The sequence below is a fragment of the Colletes gigas genome, unplaced genomic scaffold (assembly GCF_013123115.1).
Source record: "Colletes gigas isolate AHSC1104 unplaced genomic scaffold, ASM1312311v1 Colletes_gigas_Sc00004, whole genome shotgun sequence".
Lineage (NCBI taxonomy): Eukaryota > Metazoa > Arthropoda > Insecta > Hymenoptera > Colletidae > Colletes > Colletes gigas.
In genome coordinates this window covers 10,085,616-10,108,158 of record NW_025106633.1, presented here as the reverse complement: position 1 = coordinate 10,108,158, position 22,543 = coordinate 10,085,616, and the positions used below count along the sequence as shown (strand labels likewise).

At 35.0% G+C, this 22,543-nt stretch overlaps 7 protein-coding genes and 1 non-coding gene across 9 annotated transcripts; 3 read left to right on the top strand and 5 right to left on the bottom strand.

Moving 5' to 3' along the window:
- Positions 1-646: 646 nt before the first annotated feature.
- Positions 647-4,003, top strand: LOC122394754 (DNA mismatch repair protein Mlh1). Of its 2 annotated transcripts, XM_043391861.1 has the most exons (10): positions 647-771; positions 841-904; positions 969-1,168; positions 1,240-1,468; positions 1,539-1,740; positions 1,807-2,246; positions 2,559-3,025; positions 3,100-3,163; positions 3,226-3,424; positions 3,495-4,003. In XM_043391861.1, exons 1-10 carry the CDS (start codon positions 659-661, stop codon positions 3,785-3,787), a joined length of 2,271 nt encoding a protein of 756 aa, XP_043247796.1. In that variant the 5' UTR covers positions 647-658; the 3' UTR covers positions 3,788-4,003. The 2 variants fall into 2 exon arrangements, with proteins under 2 accessions (XP_043247796.1, XP_043247795.1); XM_043391860.1 differs by having other exon boundaries at positions 1,807-3,025.
- A 42-nt stretch (positions 4,004-4,045) lies between these two features.
- LOC122394795 (grpE protein homolog, mitochondrial) lies at positions 4,046-5,532 on the bottom strand. The gene is made up of 4 exons (XM_043391930.1): positions 5,301-5,532; positions 4,625-5,048; positions 4,452-4,535; positions 4,046-4,367 (listed from the first exon to the last, which is right to left on the bottom strand). The coding sequence occupies exons 1-4, from the start codon at positions 5,387-5,389 to the stop codon at positions 4,260-4,262; spliced, it is 705 nt and encodes a 234-aa protein (XP_043247865.1). The 5' UTR covers positions 5,390-5,532; the 3' UTR covers positions 4,046-4,259.
- Positions 5,533-5,821: 289 nt separating this feature from the next.
- Positions 5,822-10,834, bottom strand: LOC122394758 (putative pre-mRNA-splicing factor ATP-dependent RNA helicase PRP1). Its single transcript, XM_043391871.1, has 9 exons — positions 10,696-10,834; positions 9,780-10,132; positions 9,018-9,712; positions 8,713-8,943; positions 8,407-8,626; positions 8,105-8,227; positions 7,517-7,707; positions 7,261-7,423; positions 5,822-7,174 (listed from the first exon to the last, which is right to left on the bottom strand). Exons 1-9 carry the CDS (start codon positions 10,743-10,745, stop codon positions 7,047-7,049), a joined length of 2,154 nt encoding a protein of 717 aa, XP_043247806.1. The 5' UTR covers positions 10,746-10,834; the 3' UTR covers positions 5,822-7,046.
- Positions 10,835-11,052: 218 nt separating this feature from the next.
- Positions 11,053-12,845, bottom strand: LOC122394778 (nucleoporin Nup43). The gene is made up of 7 exons (XM_043391903.1): positions 12,672-12,845; positions 12,368-12,472; positions 12,102-12,226; positions 11,903-12,027; positions 11,676-11,827; positions 11,315-11,561; positions 11,053-11,236 (listed from the first exon to the last, which is right to left on the bottom strand). Exons 1-7 carry the CDS (start codon positions 12,783-12,785, stop codon positions 11,064-11,066), a joined length of 1,041 nt encoding a protein of 346 aa, XP_043247838.1. The 5' UTR covers positions 12,786-12,845; the 3' UTR covers positions 11,053-11,063.
- Positions 12,846-13,425: 580 nt separating this feature from the next.
- On the top strand, positions 13,426-14,992 carry LOC122394782. Its single transcript, XM_043391906.1, has 5 exons — positions 13,426-13,513; positions 13,606-13,743; positions 13,811-14,056; positions 14,201-14,445; positions 14,682-14,992. Exons 1-5 carry the CDS (start codon positions 13,426-13,428, stop codon positions 14,931-14,933), a joined length of 969 nt encoding a protein of 322 aa, XP_043247841.1. The 3' UTR covers positions 14,934-14,992.
- A 370-nt stretch (positions 14,993-15,362) lies between these two features.
- LOC122394805 lies at positions 15,363-17,581 on the bottom strand. Its single transcript, XM_043391943.1, has 4 exons — positions 17,452-17,581; positions 15,994-16,071; positions 15,847-15,925; positions 15,363-15,769 (listed from the first exon to the last, which is right to left on the bottom strand). The coding sequence occupies exons 1-4, from the start codon at positions 17,455-17,457 to the stop codon at positions 15,528-15,530; spliced, it is 405 nt and encodes a 134-aa protein (XP_043247878.1). The 5' UTR covers positions 17,458-17,581; the 3' UTR covers positions 15,363-15,527.
- A 2,269-nt stretch (positions 17,582-19,850) lies between these two features.
- On the top strand, positions 19,851-19,923 carry Trnak-uuu. Its single transcript has one exon. It is a non-coding gene; the product is annotated as a tRNA-Lys (tRNA).
- Positions 19,924-20,235: 312 nt separating this feature from the next.
- Positions 20,236-21,985, bottom strand: LOC122394790 (ribose-5-phosphate isomerase). Its single transcript, XM_043391925.1, has 6 exons — positions 21,840-21,985; positions 21,685-21,745; positions 21,287-21,402; positions 21,080-21,213; positions 20,867-21,008; positions 20,236-20,789 (listed from the first exon to the last, which is right to left on the bottom strand). Exons 1-6 carry the CDS (start codon positions 21,981-21,983, stop codon positions 20,601-20,603), a joined length of 786 nt encoding a protein of 261 aa, XP_043247860.1. The 5' UTR covers positions 21,984-21,985; the 3' UTR covers positions 20,236-20,600.
- Positions 21,986-22,543: the final 558 nt, after the last annotated feature.

The window sequence follows — 22,543 nt, the reverse complement described above, 5'->3', positions numbered from 1 at the left end:
TTTCGAGAAAAAAATTCATTACCGAAAATCTAATGTGAGGCCAGAAAGAAATGTTCCCGCGAAATTTCATGTGATCTTTAAAACGTCATAACTTCTGAACGGATCGAAGGATTTTAATGTCTCAAAATGCAAACAACGCGTATTTTGGTGAAAAATATTTAGAAATTCTAAAAATATTCGGAAAATTGTTCCTTAACGAAACTAATCTAGCAAAGAAGTTCTATATTTACGATAACCTATGCAAAGCGGATCGCAGCCAATTTGCTAATATTATTTAGTTTTTAATTAATAATTGTATTACTCAGCTAAGAGTGATTATTAATTAAATGCTAAATAATACTACCCAGGTCTCACCACGAGGAGGTTGCTGCGAATGGAGACCCACCCTAACCGAATCCCAACCACCCTCCATATTTATGTACCTGCATAGATCGAAAAGCAAAAATACCTGAGCTGTCGAAATTCAAAATTGTATACCGTTAACGCGTAGTCGAATTTTGGAAAGTAAACGAAAGTATTAATATTAGATGGTAACGACTACATATTGCATAAATCATGATCCAATATAGATACATATACATGGTGTAACTTAGCGTATCATTTGGCGCGCTTTTATTTTCTCGAAATTTTCAATTAAAAATTGAAAACATCGGTGAACATGATCGCTCCAGGAAAAATAAAGAAGTTGGATACCGTCGTGGTAAATCGAATTGCAGCCGGTGAAGTGATTCAAAGGCCAGCGAATGCATTGAAAGAATTAATCGAGAACAGGTTAGCTATTTAAAATCTTGTAAATGTTAAATTTCTTTTATGATACACATTTATTTACAAACATTTTAGTCTTGACGCGAAGGCAACTAATATTCAGATAATCGTAAAAGAAGGAGGATTAAAATTATTGCAGGTAAATTTTTTAACTGTATGAACAAAAATATTGTAATAAATTGAACACTTAATATCGTTCCCAGATTCAAGATAATGGTACAGGCATTAGAAAGGATGATTTAGAAATCGTTTGTGAACGTTTTACGACAAGCAAATTGCAAACATTCGAGGATCTTCAATCGATATCGACTTTTGGATTTCGTGGCGAAGCCTTAGCGAGCATTAGTCACGTAGCACTTCTAACTATCACAACAAAAACAGCTGACGAGAAGTGTGCATATAAGTATGTAAACTAAATTTTTATAAGCAAAGTTGTTAAGACTTAAATAATCAAGTATTCTTTGTTTGCATCAGAGCACCGTATATCGACAGTAAACTAAAAGCAACACCGAAACCATGTGCTGGAAATCAAGGTACTACCATAATGATTGAGAATTTATTTTACAATGTTGCGACACGAAGAAAGGCTTTGTCGAATACGTGCGAGGAATTCAACAAAATTACAGACGTAGTTACAAAATATGCAATACATAATCCTATGGTAGGATTTGTACTGAAAAAACACGGTGAAATAACACCTCAGGTATTTCATTATATAAAATAATATTGTAAGACAGTTTTACATTAGCAAAACAGTTTCCTTAAACATTTAGGTCCGTACACCGCATAATTCGACAAAGATGAGTAATACAAGAATACTCTATGGTAATCGAATCTCTCGTGAATTACTAGAAGTAGAACTTACAGAGGAAAGCTATAAATTTAAGATGCATGCCTTAATAACAAATCCGAATTACTCGTGTAAAAGGATGGTATTTCTTTTATTCATTAATAATCGATTGGTAGACTCATCTTGTAAGTACAAAATATTAAGTTAACGATATTTGTCAATGAAACATATAAAATGAAATTTCATTTCAGCAATTCGTAAAATGTTAGAAGAGCTTTATGCTTTTTATCTTCCAAAAAAGACCCATCCATGGTGTTATATATCACTAGAAATTGATGCACAAAATGTTGATGTCAATGTGCACCCGACAAAACACGAAGTTAAATTTCTTCATGAAAGTTCTATCATTGAAAGGATAAAATTTGCTCTAGACGAGAAACTTTCTGGGAACAGTGCTTCTAGAACATTTTATGTGCAAGCACGATTACCTAAAGCTGATATTACTAAAGAAGTTCTAAAAGAAGTTTTGCCAGAATATGAAAAGGACAATAATGATAAAACGAGAAAAATTCGCCCTCAAGATATGATTAGAACTGATTCGGCTGATCAAAAATTGGACAAATTTAATTTTACCATTCACGCATCAATGAAACGTGCTAGAAATGAATACAATAACGAAACTGATGAACTTGTAAATAATTCAATATCCAACGACTCTCAATCAAATACAGTAAATGAAATAGATATCGATAAAAGAGACGAAGTTGATCTACAAAATGTAAATGAAGTAGAACACCTGACACCAGACATAAGTGATGTATATCAAGACAACAGATTATCACCATCTGAAGTAGCAAAACCACAAAAATTAAATACACCGTGGAGTGCTATTGTAAATGATGCGACTCCATCCACATCATCAAATTTAGTAATACCCGATACCTGTGATATAATTTCATCTGCTGGAAATGACCAATACATAATTTCAGATAGTGAATTCGAGGAAAGTATATCGGATAATTTGACAAAGGAAAAAAGTATCGATGTTGTTGCAGAAAAAGCACGTAAACGAGTGCATCAATATTTTGGAAATAAAAATACCATGGCAGAGAACAAATCTGCAGAAGAAACTAGTCCTTCTAGGAAAGAAATAAAAATTGACAATAAGATTGACAATAATAATAAATCTAACAAAGACACAACAAATGTAAATACATCAGTGGAATCTAAAAGTAATAGAAATGATAGTATTAACAGTAAACAAGAGTTTAAGTCTTACTCTGTAAATAATTTTAGAAGAGAAGTAAAATTAACAAGTATTTTAAGGTTACGGAAAGAAGTAGAAGACGAATGCCACGAAGGGCTAAGAGAAATTCTATCGAATTTAACTTTTGTTGGCTGTATAGACCAATCTTCTGCTCTCGTTCAAAGCGGAGTTAATTTATACCTTTGCAATACCAAAAAACTGGCGTAAGATTATTTAAAAATATTTATAAAATATTAATAATACATTAGAGTGATTAAATTATATTTGGTTTATTTAGAGAGGAGCTATTTTACGAAATTATGCTTTACGACTTTGCCAACCATGGAGTTATCAAATTTTCAGTACGTATTATAAAGAAAGACAAAACCATTCTCATTCTAATTAAATTTATGTTCGTTTTTAGGACGCAATCCCTTTGTACGAGCTAGCTATGTTAGGATTAGACACAGAAGAAGCTATGTGGACAGAAGAGGATGGAGAAAAATCGGAATTAGCAACAAGCGCTAAAGAATTGTTATTAGAAAAGGCAGACATGTTAAAAGAATATTTTTCTATTGTTATAGATAAACAGGGAAAATTGAAATCTTTACCAGTATTATTAGGTGAGCATATCTGGTACATTACTAATATTCAAACCGTAATTCAAAACTGTTTATTCTTTTTTTTCCTCAGAAAAATATTTTCCACACGAAGCAGGTCTTCCTCTATATGTACTACGTTTAGCTACTGAAGTCAATTGGTCGTCAGAAGAACCATGTTTTCGAAATATTTGCAGAGAAACAGCGAAATACTATAGTCAAATGAATCCTGTACATAATACTCATGATTGGAGATACATTACAGAGCATGTTTTATATTTTGCAATTAGAGAGAGCTTACTACCCCCTAAACATTTTACACACGATTCAACGATATTGCAAATAGCCAGCTTGCCTGATTTGTACAAAGTTTTTGAAAGATGTTAAACGTATTTGAACCGTATTAAATGTACCAATAAGCCTATAAGATGACAATTCCGATTTTATTATTATTTTTGATACCTTGTTTATTTAACGAATTATATTTAAAATTTCCTAATTAAACGTATATTTTGTTGCATCTATAAACTAAAATGTAATAGATACAAAAGACAGTGTAATAAAAGGAATGATCTGCCGAACATATATATAATATATGTCTATTTGCAGTAATTAAAGAAACATCAAAGTTTAAATATATGTTACATTCTTTTTTAACATTAACTAAAAACTATTTCTTAGTAAGAAAGTTGCCTCTCGTAAAATTTGTATACTTCGAACATTAATTTTTCAACTTCCACATTCTGTATTCATTTTACATTTGAATTTTGTAATATTATAGCAGATATTTTATTTGGTAGTACTTTCTGATAAATCGTATCCTCGTTCTTCTTTAAATCCCTTAACACGAAACCATAAATTATCCTTTAGCAACACCGACTAACGCTGGTCTTACTACTCGTTCGTATAATTTATACCCCAGTTTCGATACAACTACAACCGTTCCTGGTTCTTTACCTTCAACTTCCTATATAAAAATACATTTCTTGTTACTACTTATTACACGACTAAATTACAAACTACTAGTATAAATAAAGTGTATCGTTCTTGCCTGTTGAAACAATGCTTCGTGTTGATTAGGATCAAATTTTTCATTCAATGGATTCAACGAAACTAAACCGTGTTTTTTAAATACCTATAAAGAAATATTTAAAGGTAATAATTCGATATACATAGTACACATTACCTGAAGTTAATATAGCTAGATCGCAATTTCTTATTTACTTTATGCAATTGTGCTTCCGTCATCCTTAAACCCTCGTACAAGGTTTTCAAATGTGGATTCTTTTCTGTGAGTTCGTCTTTCGGTACACTCTCCGTAGCTTTACCTAAAATGTCTGCTACTTCCAAGAGATCTTTGCAGAAGCCTTGGATACCAAACAATTTAGCATCTTCGATTTGCTTCATTAATCTAACTCGAAGATTTTCACCGTCCGCGAGTGCTCTTTTATATTTGCCGTCCAACTCGTCATTATGTCTTCTAAGCTCCGTCAACTCATTATTAAGGAGTTCAAGATCTGCTTTCAATTTCTTTTCATTTTCTGTAAACTCTGGAATTGCAGGTTCCGGCTCTCCATCTTTTGCCTTCTTTTCTTCTGTAATTGTACTATATCCTTGTTGCCACGAAATGTACGATGGCTGGGATAACCTATAAATCGATTAAGTGGTTAGAAGAATCTTAAATCGATTATTCTTTTCAAGACGAAAAAAGCGAATAAACGAAAATAGAGTCGGTTTTTATTCGGTGTATTACAATTTTACTGGCAAAACTTTTACGATACTACAATCACGTTACTACGTAAATAAGCATTACTTAACCTAATCTTCGTTTACAAGTTACAAAACGCACGCAATAAATTGCATGTATTTTGAATTTATAAATCCAGAGAAGAAATCTTACCTAAGTAAAATATTTTTATTTATATTGTGCAAACTATCGATCGTGACACGAGTGAATCTCACTGCAACCGGTACAACGAACGATGCCATAGTCCCCTTGTAATTTCACGAAAAAAGTGATCGGTTAAATGATCCAACTACGCGACGCGATCCTCGTGCTTTCTCAGCGGTTCTCAAATACTTTACGTAACGTGATAAGCACACGGTCAGACTCTCATCTCAACCAAAACAGCATGAAGCTATGCAACATTTCCACACATTACGTAAACATCGTTACAATACTTACAATTCGAGTATTTTGTCACGTAAATACAAAGACTGAAAATTAAACATATTCATCAACAATTATCACGATCAAATCATGATATTTTCAATGTTTTATTGGAATGAAGTGATACAATACAATGAAATCTGTTTGCGATCATAAATTTTTGTGATTTCTATACGCACATTTTAATACCTGCGTAATTTTTTATTTACAAAAAACTGAAACTAATTACTCAACGTGTTAAAACAAGCAACACCCGTAAACAACGAGACCGTACTCTTAATTAGGAAACAAAATTAATTTCGTAGCGTGAACGCGACTTCCACAAACTGCTATATCTTTTCAAATCTAAAATAAGCTAGAAAATTTACCGGTGTTTTTTTTTTAAACGCATGCGATGCTCTAGATCAGAGATAGCGAACGATCGTTCGCTTGTGTAACAACGTGTTATGCTCCCGTAAATAGAACTTAATAACACTGTGTTAAGTTCTTTCTTAGCAACAAGAGTGAATTGCAATTTCTATTATGCTAGATATTTATAAATAAGAATTTGATTTTTGCCAAACCTACCGCGTGTTCTTTTAAAATATCTTTCGTATTATAATTCATGGTATTATTCCCATTTCTTTATAACTGCTCCTTTCACTGTTTGTAATACCGTTTGTTTTTGCAGCGAACGTTTACTGTGAAATTATTGTGACGGTGCAACTACGCTAATTATAAAGGAAATGAAAATATTCCATAAGGTGGCTAGTTTGTTTGCACATTACAATCGTAATAAATATAATGCTCTTAATTGTACGTACGTACTTGGAAAACGTGTGAAACATAACCCGTAAATCGATGCTATTAAATTTGCAAGGAAAAACATTTAAACGGATACAATTTGTTTTGAAGGTTCTATAAAGTGTCATTGACCTTCGATTGCCCATGATCAAGCATTGTATGCATCCTCTTCAGCATACTTGTTCAACATTGAATACAAAAATTAATCTATCTTTTATATAGTATTACATTCCAAGTGTGCAAACGTCAATCAACAAATTCTACTGATAAAATTACTTAATCACTAAATTTTTCTTTAATGTACATAAATAAATCATTTATCAATCAACTATACCTTTCACGTGCCTCTAGCAGATTAAATGTCAATTTTCGTTTCGTTTTATGTTAGGATAGGACGAGGTCTACAAATGTTTTAAGAAATTTGTCGGCACACGAGTCTAAAAAATGCACAAGTCGTTAAAGCTTGTACGAAATTATGAACGTTCATTAAAATTTGTCTTTTTCTTTACATATTGAAGTGAAGGTACAGAGTAGATAGCTACTCTTTCGACTGTTACTCAAAACATTTAATGTTTTGGTATTATGTTTGAAAGAACTGTGTGTCGGGCGTAATGCCGAAAAAAAAAAAACAGACTGACCACACATTATCAACCGTTTGGCGTCATTTTTGAAAATATCTAAAATACATAGAGGTTAGAATCCTTCTTGATACTGTTTCGAGTCTAGCTTCGCTTGAATCACTTCCAATTGTCTTTTTGCTTCGCATTGTGGGAAATTTTGTAAATCATAATATTGTGGTGCTATCTTTAGCAACCAATCGGCTGTAAAACAAAAATTCGTTAATTATTCTATAATTTTTATACATTTTAACGACATCGTGATGTACAAATGTTTCGTTACGACTTACGTTTGATATCGGTAACTGTTCTGATATAGTTTTTCGTCGTAAGCACAAACTCGTTATAAATTACCCATTCTGGTTTATGGTCTAAACAACTACTCGGGTGAAGCTGTACAATTTGATTATCTTTAATGGTCAAATAATGGCCAGTTCTTTCTAAATGAGCAACCTGTTTACAAAGCAGAAGAAATTAATGAACAGTGAACAGTGTTGATAACACAGAGGCATTCTTAATTACATCGAGGATCTGTTGTGTAATTACCTGCATAAAGAATCCGTTCACAAGCGCTTTTCTGATATTAATGTAATAATCTTTTGATGTGAAGTCCGTTGAGGTACGTTTCAAACAAAATCTGTCCATTATTCTGCTCAGCTGTTGTCTGACGTTGTCACCGCTTTTTAAGGATCGATAATTAACGAAATTATCGTAACACCATTGTGGGTCTTCGATGTCTGTGAAAAAGGAATGCATCCAAGTTACAATTAAATGAAGAATCATGTAATTTAACACGGTCACAGTCACATCGAGTCTCATCTGTCCCTCATCTAAGAATATAAACATACTCTCTTCAATCGCACATAAAAAAAGTGATGAATATGTTCTATAATACTTCCTTAGCTTTTCATTAGTTTTGGAACAGTTTTCTGTTGCAATAACAGTTGTAAATAACTCATACACAAATTTAAACATAAACTGCTTTCTACATTAAGAGCACGTAACTTCTAATTCTGTACTTGGCCTAGATACGGGTCAAGGTATGTGCGAGTATAGGAGTATGCCGGTCCAAATATGGGTCAATGGACTGTGAATGTGTTCATAATTCTCTAGAAAGATTACGTAAACACTTACTTTGTTTGAAAGCATGATACACGTTCAGCAACGTTAAATGATCCCCGTCGATGTGCGCAAAACGCATTTTAGCGTCATCTGCAGCCTTCTTTGATTCATTTGGCCTCACAAAACACTGTGGGACTAATACAATATCAATCATCAATATAAAACACCATATTTCCTTACCACGATTCTGACTTTATATTAATTTTTATTTTTATTACATTACAATTATCTTGCTTTTAAACGGTAAGAGATGTCGAGCGGATGAACCTAATATCATTTCACGGAAACATAAAGCGTTCTTACTAATACTTTACCTGAAAGCATAGCAGTAATGCTAAGTATCTCGTTACTGCAGTTATGATTGCAAGATGCGATTAGCATTTTCGCTAACTGAGGATCTAACGGGAATTCAGCCATCACAGCCCCCAAATCTGTTAGATTTCCATCGTCGTCCAGCCCTGCCAAATAATTAAGAAGCTCCAAAGCTCTCATCAGAGTTTCTGGCGCGGGAGGATCCATAAAGTCAAAATGAACCTACAGAAGAACATAAAGAAAAAAATTATATGTCCAGCATATATGTAACACCAAAGAACAACGTTTTAAACAAACGTACGACGTACCAAATCATCGATGCCAAGTTTTTTCAGTTGCAATACAACGCTACCAAGGTTTGATCGCAATATCTCTGGATAAGTGTTTTCCTGCATTTCATTTTTGTACGCTTTCTCTGTATACAATCTGAAACATTTTCCGGGTCTTGTACGACCAGCTCTGCCAGCTCTTTGTTGTGCAGAAGCTTTGCTGATAGGCGATACGAGAAGAGATTCTACACGAATTCTGGGATTATATACCTATTGAGAAAAACAATGAAATTATCAAACAATGTATAAATACATAGCAAGAAGAAATCGCAGTGTATTCGTACCTTCTGTTTTGCAAATCCAGGATCTATTACAAAGACAACACCATCGATGGTCAATGATGTTTCTGCAATATTAGTTGAAACTACTACTTTTCTACCTATAGCATCGTTAGGCTTTGTAGGTGGTGCTGGTTCAAAGATTCTTTGTTGAAGATTTGGAGGCAATGTAGAATAGAGTGGTATACATTTAAGTTCCCCTACTTCTGGACCCAAATTATCCATTTCTCTTTTGATTCTCTTACAAGCTTCTTCGATCTCTTCTTGACCGGTCAAGAATAAAAGTAAGTCTCCCACTATGTCTTCGCACATATGTATTTGAATAACTGTTCTGATAGCAGCCTCTAAGTAATCTCTTTCAGGTTCGGGTGTATAAAATATCTCAACAGGATGCGTTCTGCCAGGTACATTCATTAAAGGTGCATTATCAAAATACTGTTGAAATTTTCCAGCGTCTAAAGTCGCACTCATAATCACAAGTTTTAAATCTGGTCTCTGTTTAATCACTTCTTTCAACACGCCCATAAGTAAGTCTGTAGCTAAAGTCCTTTCGTGAGCTTCGTCTAGTAGTATCACTTGATACGCGTCGAGCATAGGATCGGACATGCCTTCGCGAAGAAGCATACCATCTGTCATATACTTTAAAACAGTTTTCGGAGAACTACAGTCCTCGAAACGAATACTATATCCTACTTCTTGACCTATTTGGCAACATATAAATCATGTATAAATATTAAACTGTTTAATTCTGTGATATGTACAATTTACCTAATGCGACGTCCATTTCTTCGGAAACTCTCTGCGCTACAGACATAGCCGCTACTCTTCTCGGTTGTGTACAAGCAACACCCTTAATGCCAATACATCTTGAATATTCTACGCACCATTGTGGTATCTGTGTGGTTTTACCTGACCCTGTTTCCCCAACGAGTACGATACATTGATGTTGCGCTAATAATCTCATAAAATCAGTACGATATTCGAATACGGGTAATGTGATTCTTTTTTTGTAAAATTCGTGATATCTTGGTGTGTAAGGCAGACCATTGTAAGGATTGAGTTGAACTTGGTTTTTTGGTGCTGTTGAAGGTGCAGTCGTGCTGTTAGATGTCGAGCCATCCCTGCAAGAAACAATTAAACTAAATGTCTAACAAAATTTATATATTATTTAAAAACAAAACTTAGTCGAATAACGAGGCGCTGAAACAATGAAGGTTGAGAACACTTGATTGGTTAGGAAAACCAATTAGATAAAAAACAAATGATTTTTATATTTTCACTCGTGCATCTTTGATACGTGTCCATAATCGATCGTAACACAGAGACACTATCTTTGTAAAGAAGTTTTTCTCTAATTATAATTTTTTTCGCAAATATGTTAATGCATAATATTCGATCGTTGCAACGAAAATTCAGTTGAGAACCTTTGCGACAGAGTTGACCAAACAAGTCAACAGCAACCGAGAAAATTTACACCACAAATTGAAAACGTTGACGGATAAAATTCTTTCGTTGTATTATTAATCAGGATAAATGGAATCCTTTTATGGGAATTATTTTAAGGATACAATATTTGTTCAATGTGATGCGCGGTAGCATTGAAAAAACTTGTATCAATGCACATGGCAAGATGTCTCGTTCAATTTTTCAGCTTTTTAAATTGAAAATGCAATAATGTACTCACGCCTTCCGCTTAACATACGGATCCACAACCTCGATCCTCCTTTTCGACATAATTCTTGTCCCTCCGCAGGCAAGGAAAGCAAAATCTGTTTACGAATTTTCACAGAAGGCGTCACAAAATGGCAAACTAACAGGCTAAAGCTTCCTGTATTCGTAATGGTGTAAATCAACGAGAGATGGAGCTGCCGTTCTCGCAGGTAACTATGGCGCAACAGTGCGCAAAAAATACATTCTTTACGTGTTAATTTGAAATTTGAAATGAACACGATACCCGTCCATTGTAAATAAACGGATGAATTTGGAATAAAAATGATATTTATTTATAGATATATTACAATTAAAAAAAATATAATTGAAGCAAAGTAGCCATTAAAGGGTTATATTCCTGATAATGTACATTGCTTCGTTATCGCATCCAAAAAGCAAGGTCGATCTGTTAATGTCAATACTGTTTATTGGTTTGTGCATAGCACTACAGAGCGACATTACATTAACTTTTCCATTTGTTCCTATTGTGTTTAACCAATGCGTGTTTGTAGTATCTAAAACAAAGATCACGCCATTTTGCCGTATATGCATCGTCAAATTTACGACAAGCATTTTTAATATATAAAACCTACCCAAATTCAACTTTGAATGTTGAGCGTTATTCCAGTGCCACAATTCGCCACTTGTTGAACACGTGAATAGATTTTCGGGTCTATCAGGATGAAAAAGTATTTCGCTAACGGCTTTAGCGTGAGCATTCAGTTGAGACATGGGATATGTATTGTGCCTCAAATCCCATACTGTTAAACTACCATCACCTCCACCGGCAACAACAATATGCCTCTGTGTTGGATGATGCGCAATGCTTGTAGCTTCAGTCTGTAAAAGACTTCATTTTGTTAGTAACCTTCTGCCAGAGACTGAGTACTTGGGAAGGATCAACATATACAATACTTAATTAATTTGCCAGAAATAAAAATAGACAACTCGTACTTTTGTCTGATCCGAAAGCATAAAGGTTGTGGCAGGTAGATCTTGGTCGCTTCTTAAATCCCAGACTTTCATGTGTCCTCTTAAGTTTCCTGTAAGTATCTCATTATGCCTTAAGAAATCAACGCAGTATATAGAACAACTATCAGCCTCGTCTATAAAACAAATTAAACATTTATGAAATGGATGTTGTACTAAATACTACATGTTTACATTAATATTATATTTACCTATGATTCTAACCGCATCCTTTTGCCCAGCAGTTAAGAGATTAATTTTCCCATCTTCTCCTACAGAAACTATATCTTGCTCAAAGGTAGAAAGTGCTGTACAAGATGCGTAATTAGACGATTTTCTATAAGAATAAATTAATGGAATATATGACAGTTGATAAATTATGTCAGATTCGACTCTATTCATGAAACTTACTTAAATTTATGTATGAATTCCCAGGACATGTGTTCTTTAAATTGAGAATATGGATTTTCATGGATTTGTAATAATTTTACAGTGCCTATGGATGATGACGCCACAAAGAAGTCTCTCGATATAAACTAAGAAAAATGATAGAATGCTGGTACAGAAATATCAAACAATCTGTTACGATAATCTAGTTCTTACAAGAGTTCTAAGGGCTTTCGCAAATGTTCATGAGCTATAAGGGAAGGTGTTACATTTTGTCAAACATTAGAAACCTTTATTTCGGTTACATCTCCAAGGATCGCATGGGACGAAACCACTGCTGGATAAGATTCGCCATCATCGTTCACTTGAAACGTCCAATGCGTTAGTTTATTCACCTACAGTCAAAATTTCAATATTATGAAATTGTTGAAACACGTGTGTACATATTTTATTTATAAGACATAATAAGGCAACTAATGATATAATATAGTATTTATTTATCACAATTTAATCATCAGAAGGCGCATCTATTTCGGAAGTTTCACTGTATTTATGTGCATATGAGGAAAATGGGTTTACTGGAGATAACCTTACCGGATCATCCCAACTACCGGTCAAAAAGTTGTTTGCCTCCTCGAAATCCTCATGTTTCCAACGGATCTTGGAAATTTTCTCCGATACAAATGTTCCTTGTACATTTTCGCTCATCTTATGACATGGATTACGATTTAATTTAGGATACAACAGTAAAAAGCGAGACCAACCTAACCAACAGCAACTGACACAAGAGATTGATAAAAAGACCGCGAAATGCGATCGTCGCGACATCACCTTTTTCAAAAGTTCACGTGCATATCTTTTTCCGTATTATGGAAAGTAAACACGTTCGAACAAAATTTCTTGACATTCTATTCGTTGCATTTCTTACGTTTTCTTCGTACTTTTCGTTTCTTTTTAAAAGTTGACAATTTCATAAGTTCGAGAGAAGAACTTTTGAGAGATAAAAAATCAATAACAAATGTTACATGATTCGGGTACGTATGTAAACAATGTTCTCGAGGAACGATTTCTACAGAAAAGTCGATTACAAAGGGGTAGGGATTCATCTATTTTATAAATCACCGGAGACATAGAGAGCAGTTACGTGGCGTCAGGTCACGAAATAGGTGTGTATACCTAAACGTGCATACTTGAATCTTGAATTAAATTACTTGAAAAAAAATTTGTAAGATATTTTTAAAGTTTTAATTATTTTAGTACGCTGAGCTATTTTTAGGAACAACGGGGAGTAAGACTTTTTTTAACTGGAGTCGATTTCGAGCGATTTTTTATTGAACTTTTTCTCGCGATGACATCGAGCGTTTTATTGTTCTTCTATCTCAGTACGCTCTACTTAACTTGGTGTGATGCAAGCGATGCAAGCCTACCCAAACTTTGTAAGTATTAGAACTATTAAAATACAACAAACGACTGTTGCTTGCTTTCGAAAAATTGTGGACAAATTAAAAATTTTTTTTTTAAATTTCAGCTATTCTAGATGTAAATGGAACAACCGAAGAAGACGTGACGGAAACGCAATACGCGACTTGTAAAATCGCAACGGAAGAATTGGTCGCTAGTGCGCGCGCCACTGTTAGAAGTGTAATTACCGGAGCTTGCAGCGCAAGTGAGGAATTATTTTTCAAATTCAATTCCGATAATTATTATCCATGTTAACAAAAATCAATTTTTAGAAACAATAGGCAAGAGACTGCAAAGTTTGGAGAATAAGTTGACCGGAGAATTGAGGGAGATCAAGACGATACTATACTCTATTTTACAGAAGAAAGAAGATTCACCTAAATCCTTAAAAACGTCCACGAACGAGAAAAGTATAAACAAGAATAATTATCGCGAAGACGAAAACGATGCTCCGTCACCGAGGCAGTTAGAAATTGACAAATTCAACAGTACCGTCGTGACGAATTTATCAGTAAACGGTTCGTCTATCTCGTATAAGAGTTAGGCAAATTTTAACAACGAATAAAAATTTTCGATTTATTCGTGAGTAAAATTTGCTCGACAATTGTAACGATGAACAAGACGAAAATGTAATAATTTCGATGGTATTTTGATATGTCCAGGATCTACGAGTTCCTTTTTTTACTACTGGCAAATAAAGGGGTTCAGCGAGAAGCTTGCCGGTTGGAAAACTGCTCGTTCCGAGCGTAGTGGGACGTTTTATATCGGTCAAAATGGATATGCCATGTACATCAAGGTTACACCAAGCTATTTTTCGAACGGCACTGTCTTCATGAGCATTGGACTGACTCGTGGTCGTCACGATTCCCTTCTTAAATGGCCGTTTTCGCATAGGATACGCCTCGAGGTAACGCAATTTCATTTCGACGACTTTAAAACAATTTTAAATAACAAATAATAATATATAAATATTAACACATTACCGACCGATAGCCTATTAATCGACTTTTTTACCGACCGATAGCCGATTAATCAATCGCTACCGGTCGGTAAAGTGTTAATAATACATAAATAACAAATAATAATATATAAATATTAATAATACATAAATAACAAATAAAGACTACAATGAATGAACTTCAGGTTTTAGATCATTCGACCGAGCAGCCGCGGCTAGATCGACGATCGAGGATCTGGGATCCGTCTACGCTCTGCTCGGAATATTTTTGGGATCGTCCAAAATTAACTGGAGAACCAGACAATCCAGAATGCGTCGGATTGAGCGTTCCGCGAAAAATTCTTTTTTCCAAGATATTTTCGATCGATCGCGCCTCGAGACACACCAGATACCTTTGGAACGGAACTATCACGATACAGCTGACGGTTTTCCTTTAAATTCACCCTTTATCCGTAGATCCTTGGACGCGAAACTAATTCTGTTTCTCTATTAATTTAGCGAAGCACCACTAAACACAATAAGTTTCCAACAAACATTAGATTTAAGGAAATAAAGTAACCGTAGAAATGTCCTATTTAAGTTTGAATCAGACTCGTAGTTTGAATTGTCTATTTAATACCGTTGCTTGTTAACAGGTTGACAAATGAAATACATACAGTTCGACACCCTCTAAACAGTGCCTAGACCGTCTTACCCTAAACCTGGTTTTGCTGCTATGCATACGTATAAGTACAACGTAAACAATGAATCGTGATCTAAACACTATGTAGGTCGCTAGGTAACGGTAATAGATATATTCTACTTACACTAGAGACGCTTTTTTTTTTATTAATTTTCATTTGAGTTTCAACAAAGGTAGAAGCAATTTCACGAAAGGAACACGTCTAATCGTAAATCGATTGTGTATCTAACGTCGGAATAAATTCTGTAATATACATATAAAGAAGAAACGTGTAATCGATGTGTTTCTTTCTGTTCACCCAGTTATGGCATAACGAGATCCGCATCGTCGGTGCATCGAAGCGTTCGAGTTACTCTAACGAGGACGATGGAACGTCGAGCCTCTTGTGCAGAGGGATTTTGCCGGACAAGTATACCTGCGGGACGTCCGATAACTGATAATCGTTCGTGTCACGATCAATCGTGTTTCGTATGTTCTGAGATGCGATTCTCAGCAACGCGTTGTAGATAGAAAGCGGCAGACGAACGCTGCCAGCCGCTTGGAAATCTTGAGAGGACGGGTTTTCCTGGTAATTCCTCTTCTTCCCGCATCCTGTGAACATTCAAACGCAACAGAATGATCTAGGGAAGCTAGGAATGATCTAGAAGTTTGTTTTAAATATGTCTCACCGGTGAAAGCATTGCAGAACGGTCTCTTCATCTTGAGCGACTCGTCTGGCGTAAAAGCGTCAAAGAATTGTTGTTGGATCTGAATATTAAATTATTCGTTAAATTATCGATAATAATTGCTATTCTTCGTTCACGAATATATTTTACCTTGCTTTGAGACTTCTCGGTGTGTGTCATTTTGACGATACACGCGAATGCCAAGGCGCAGCAGACGTAGTTGATTGCCTGATCAAGCGAAACGATTTATCATTCGTACAAGAGCATGTAACTTTTCATCGATAGCCAGAAACAAACTGTTATTTCGTTAAATGTCGAAGAAAGTTGTTGGCAAACGGTAATGAAAACGCTTAAAATCCATAACGAAATCTCGATAATTACACGGGCCGCGGCGTAATTTCTAATAAGCACGCTGGTTATATAAGTGTCGCACGTGAAGCTTTCGAACATGTTAACTGTTGTAATCTGCTTATGACTATAATCAGGTTTCTACTGCGGTTAATTAATGTCCAACGATACTGTCGGTCGATCGTTCCTTCGAGCGATACGTTCGTCATCCGCGCAAATAATGATTTTAAACGGAACCGACGGCGCGACTCAAAACGAGCAAAAACACCACGCATCGATAACAGAGATTAAATCTGTACTCTGATTACAAATAATCGCTTCGTTATAATGTAATAACGTCCCATTAGCCGGATATTATCTCAGATATTTTCAACGAGCCGATCGCGCCTTTCGAAATCCTGATAGGCAATTTCAAATATAATTATATGGCTGATAGAGAAGGTGAATTGGAAAACAACGTGGCCGTTTAAGAACCTGTCAGTCAAAGAATCGACGCGCGATAATGCTGAGAGTTTGCTAAAAAAAATAGAAAATATATCGAGAAAACGGACAACTTCAATGTCTTTGCTTTTTTATATTTTTAAAATACCAAGTACTATTGTGAAATAATTTTGGCGATTTCTTTGCACGTTAAATATTTTTTTAAAACTGACTTTGTACTTTCACTTTTGAGAAATTGGATATTCTATTATTTAACTGTTTCAGTGTCTTTCTGTTTAGCAACGCTTAGTGTACCCTGGCGAATGGCTTGGAAGAATGCAAACACTACCCCCGGATCGCAATATGTGGTTAAAATAGGGAAGATTTTGCAAAGGATAAGTGTAAAATAAATATTTTAATTTGATGATCTTGCATGGAGGAGAAGCATACAAATTGAGGTCTTTGGAAACTTTCAAATGCTGATAAAAAAGTACTTTGTTAAATCTATTTCCATTTTCAGAAACTAATTTTGCAAACACCTGGAAACACTACAGAACATTTTCTTGTCTGATACAAATTCTATCGAAGACGCAGGCCTAGTCAAGTATAAAAGGACGAAAACAATACGAATGATTTGGAAGCTACTGGAGAATAAATTCAATTCAAAAAACAAAGTTAATGGGTTTAATTATATAATCCATTCGACGTTGAAAGGTCACACGTAGTTCTCTGCGTAGTTATAAATTGAAAACTGCATCTTGGGAGTACAAAGTTTCACGTCTTTCAGGCTCCAAAAGAATCAAGAGAAGAAAACTGAGTAAACCAAGAGGGAAAAGTTACCTTCATTGCGGATCTTTTGTCCAGGCTATCAGGTTCCCACGGTACGAAGAAAGATATCTGGAGATGATCTGTCCCAAAACTCTGTAACTTCCTGTCGAGCTGCGTCTTCCGGCAAAGGGTTGTCGTTCGCGCGAAGGAGTCAAGTCTGCGTGTGAGGGTTGAAAACGCGCGTCGGCTCTTCAAATAGCACCCCCTCTACTTCATATACCGATCGAGGGCGTAAATACACACGCCCCGAAGAACGCATGACCGTTCATAATGGTCCTCGCGACCGTACATTTTATGTTCCTTGCCCTGGAATGCGGTTAGTTTTGCGTATCCTCTGCAACTTGGTCATGTAAATTGCTCACCAGTACGCGTTACATCCTTCGACGTCTGTTTCGTGCAACCGCTGATGCGTCAAAGGGCAAGACCATTCTCGAGACTTGGTAACTGCGTTTGTGAAATAGGTCGAAGAGCTCTGACCGCTGAAAACATTAGAATTAATGTATTTGATGAACCGAAAAGAAGAATTTCGAGTACAACTTACTGACAGTGTTGTATCTACATACAGGGTGGGAATTGTTTCAAGTCATAACTCCGTTATTATTGCATTTCCGAAAAAATGCCAAAGGAGAAAGATACATTGCTCGAAGAGCACTACATCTGTAGGCGTTTAAATTTTTTTTAGATGCAGCAGTGCATGTGCAATTAACAATTGCATCGTTTCTTTAAATTGAAATGCATATTTTTTTTTAGACAGATCGATTCTTCTGTTCGTTCTGCGTAAAAAATGATTAAGGTACCATGGCAAAAGAATTATTAGATCTCGAGATATTTTCAAAAAATGTCTTTATCGAAGAAGATGGCTCAAATGATGAACAGTTCCGTTAACCAGCAAATTTTCGTGTTACAAAATCTTAATGATTTAAAATGTATTAGTAACAAGTTGCTTCAGAATGAAAAGATCATGTAAAAATGTAACTATTAAGGTAGCCATCTCGATTTTGTTGGAAAATGGACTTACGCCACTTTCAAAATAAACGGCACATATACTCTACTAAATTATATAGATACAGAAGACTGCACAAGACAAAAAACCTTGTCGGGATATCTGAACAACAGCAGGAGTATGCGGCTAGATTCTAAGATAAAACTACTTGAATTACTCCGACCGTTTATTGAGCTGAGAATTACAAAGCTAAACCTGACCCCGGAATACATCTATAGTTTAAGTTACAGGTCAGCTGGTGAATTATAAAAGAAAAAAGGCGTTACTGCGTTTATTCTATGTACAGTGAAAGACCATTAAAAGGACAGTAAATTAATTTGTACACGAATAAGAATTAAAGACCTATAAATAAATAAATACATAGACAATTTAGTGTCTATTGTCATTTCAAACGGCGCTACGAATTAAAATAACGATTTAATCGAATTTAATTCCTGAGCGAATCGAGTTCCATTTTCGACGATTATAATAACGTTTCTTTTACCGAGAAATCCTCAACGAGTGCTGAGAGATGTAAGTGCTCCGGGAACGTGGTACGAAACGCCTCGATAGTTTTCAACTCCCCGTGGTGTACACGTTGTTTTGGTCGTGTAAACGAGGCGGTAAAGTAGAATTCTGAAAATATGCAAACACCGAAAATGGAAGATCGAAGCGAGGATGAAATCGAAGGCAGGAAGCGGCCCACGAAAAACCGACCGATAAGAGACGTTCTGTGTGTAAATCAAATGAAAGCAGGCGGGGTTTAAGTACTTACAACGTTCGCGCATCAGAACCCGCTGAGTTACGCTAAGGTCGTTCAACCCTTGGCAAGATCGTCCCCTCTCCCTCGTTTCTTCTACATTAAAATTTCTTAATCTCAACGTTGTACGGCCAATTCCACTTGCACCGCTCTAAACAAAACAAAATAAAATTATCATAAGTCGAATTCGATTATTAATCTTTGCATATCGTTATCATTGTTCCTTTTAATTTTTTTTGTTTTTTTGCTATTCAAATGGTTTTCAACGTTATACCAAGTATATACATGTATAGCCAATATTAAGTTAATCGACTTAATATCGTAAATCACAACGGATTCATGCTTCATGAATAAGACATGCGTCGAGAGTAGTATTACCGTTGATATACGACTCTCTTTACCCATAAAGTGAATGAACGATGCCAAAGGAACTGCTATATTTTCTTCGATAAAAACGTTTCTATGCAAATTGTTTTATAAAAATTGTACAAAAACGAAAAATGTTTAAGTAAAAGATCATTGATGTATATTGTATCTAATCGAGCCAAAATATACAAGAGAAATAATTGTAATTTATTTTTAAATAAAGCTTCCGATAAAATTGAAAACAAAAGTTTTTTAATATGAATCTACGATACTACATTAATTACGAAAATTGAGACATCAATTGCCCGGATAGCTCAGTCGGTAGAGCATCAGACTTTTAATCTGAGGGTCCAGGGTTCGAGTCCCTGTTCGGGCGCACCTTTTTTATAGTTAAATTCGTCGAAAATAATAAGAGTTTCAACGTTACTCACGATAAAAATATTCAACGCAATGTTTAAAAAATCAATACCAAAAAATGGACTTCTAAAAAAAATGGATATCTTACGATGTTCGATATAATCGATTACAGTGATAATATAGGATTAAATGTAATTGTAATGGGATTGAATATTTTTGGAAGTTATTATGGGATAAACAACGAAACTGTTTGATGTAGTATAGAAATATATACTTCAGTATATGTTCAACTTTTTGTTTACATCACTATTTCATTGTTTCACAACCCGCTTACATAATTATTTGATCACGTTCCACAGCATACTTAAGACAAAACAATTGGATAATAAGTATATACCGCTTTTCCATAAATGACTACATAAATATCTAAAACCAAGTACAGAAAATATTTCAGTCTGTATAGCACAATCTCCTTGGAATTCCATTTGTAGGAAGAGTAATGCAAAATCACGATATGTACAAAACTATGAGAACAATGAAAATAAGTATGAATGACAAATAAATATAAATATGTAATATCACTTCTGAGGTAGGACAAATATTCCTTTTGTCGCACATTATGAAAATAAATTTGAGTCAATACACGCATATCGTAAAACTTATCCCTAACATTTAAATCAATGTTATCAAAAGACCTTAAAATTGTTCTTTAATGCTGCCATCGGGCATACCAAAGAATGCTTTTTTAACCATGTTTATAAAGAGGCCTGTTTCGACGACTCCAGGCATCATTGATATTTCGGTATTAATATTTTTCCAATTACTCAAATTTTCTGGAAAATCCCAGTCCAGAATAAAATTACCATTATCCGTTATAACTGGACCCTGGACAAAGAACATAACAAGAAATGTACTTAATATAATATTGGTTAATATTTCAGAAAATTGTAAGAAAGACCTACAGCCTTAGCTAAAGCCATTCTAACTTTTACAGTTCCCCCATAAGTACTTTCGATTCTCCTTTGAATGGCAACGTACGCCATAGGAACTACTTCGACTGGAATACCTTTTTTGTAATGCTCTCCAAGTTTCTGAGAATTCTTCCTAAAAAAAAATGAGAATATGTTAGCGAAAATAAGTATCGGCAATAAATTCCTTAAGAACCTAACGCTTACGTATAATCAGCTATTATAACAAATTGATCTGTGCAAGAAGCAACAATTTTTTCTTGAAGCAAACATCCTCCTCCACCTTTGATAAGATTCATCTCAGAATCGACTTCATCCGCTCCATCGATTGCGCAATCCAACTGTTAATATTTAGTAATATAACAACATAGAAACTTAATTCGTAAACAATATAAAAAGAAAATCCTTTATTACTTTGGGATAGGTTTCTAAATCGCCCAACGTAAGGTGATTATTTAATATCAACTGACGAGCCTGAAACGAGGTTGGAATACAAATAATGTTAAGATTCTCTTCCTTCACACGTTCGACTGAAAAATACAATTATTTAAAGATATTTTTTAACGACTCGTTACATTTACAAACAACGTATACCGCCAATAACATTAAGCATCGAAATAAAATTTATTACTCTTACGTTAGAATGTACAAGTCATAATTTCATTCAAGAAATGTACAATCTTATCTCCTGACATGGTCAAAGATCACATTCCGCGATTATTAAACGTAAAATTAACGAAAATGAATTTATAGCACATTAGATCACTTTATCGTAAACAATCGCACGTAGATGCAAGATAAAAAGTTTTTACCCAGTCGAAGGACAGCATAGATAATAGTAGACCCACTACCGATTCCGATAACGCTATTATCCTGCAAAATAATCGTGCGGAAAATTCAAACAATATTATACCGGTGCATCCGTATAACCTGTAATTTCTCGTAACGCGTTTAAGACGAGAATTACCTTTACATATTCATCGACGGCTTTATAAGCCGCGACTTTTTTAGCACTTTCGAGAGGTCCCATTTTCAATAAGTTCCTTGTAATCCTCCTAAAAACTTTTGTAGTTGATCGAAACTGCAAGCGTGAACCGCGAACGGGCACCATATATGCACACTACATGACCGAATGTCGCGTGTAATCTGCAATCATTCTTTCTAACCGACGGATTCGTGCGCCTGTCCGGCGCCAAAATTCAAATTCAAATACGCTTCAGACCGTCCTGGATCTGATAAAGTAAACATAAGCAATGCGGCTTAATCGAATTTCCATTATATTCAGCATCAGAGTTTACATTTCAACATTCAACACAATTTACATTTCAATAATTATTATGTATAAGATTTCACTTTAATTCTCTATTAGTACTTTAATAATAATATTCGTCTCAACACTTTCCATTTCAACGTGTCACGCACAGTATTTCTGTTTATCATTGTAGTCTCTCTCGCTCGCTCTTTCGTTCATCACGCTCGTATATTTTTTATATCGGTTGATTCTTAAAAATCAGGTAAAAATCGGCGAACAATCGTCCGCGCTGGTAATTTTATTATGTACGTATTCGAGCAGGCTAGGAAAAAATCGTTAGCAAAATCCATGTACGCCGTTTAGACGTACTTTCCTGAGCGGCAGCATCGTCAAGAGTAAAGGGGGCAATCCACTTTGTC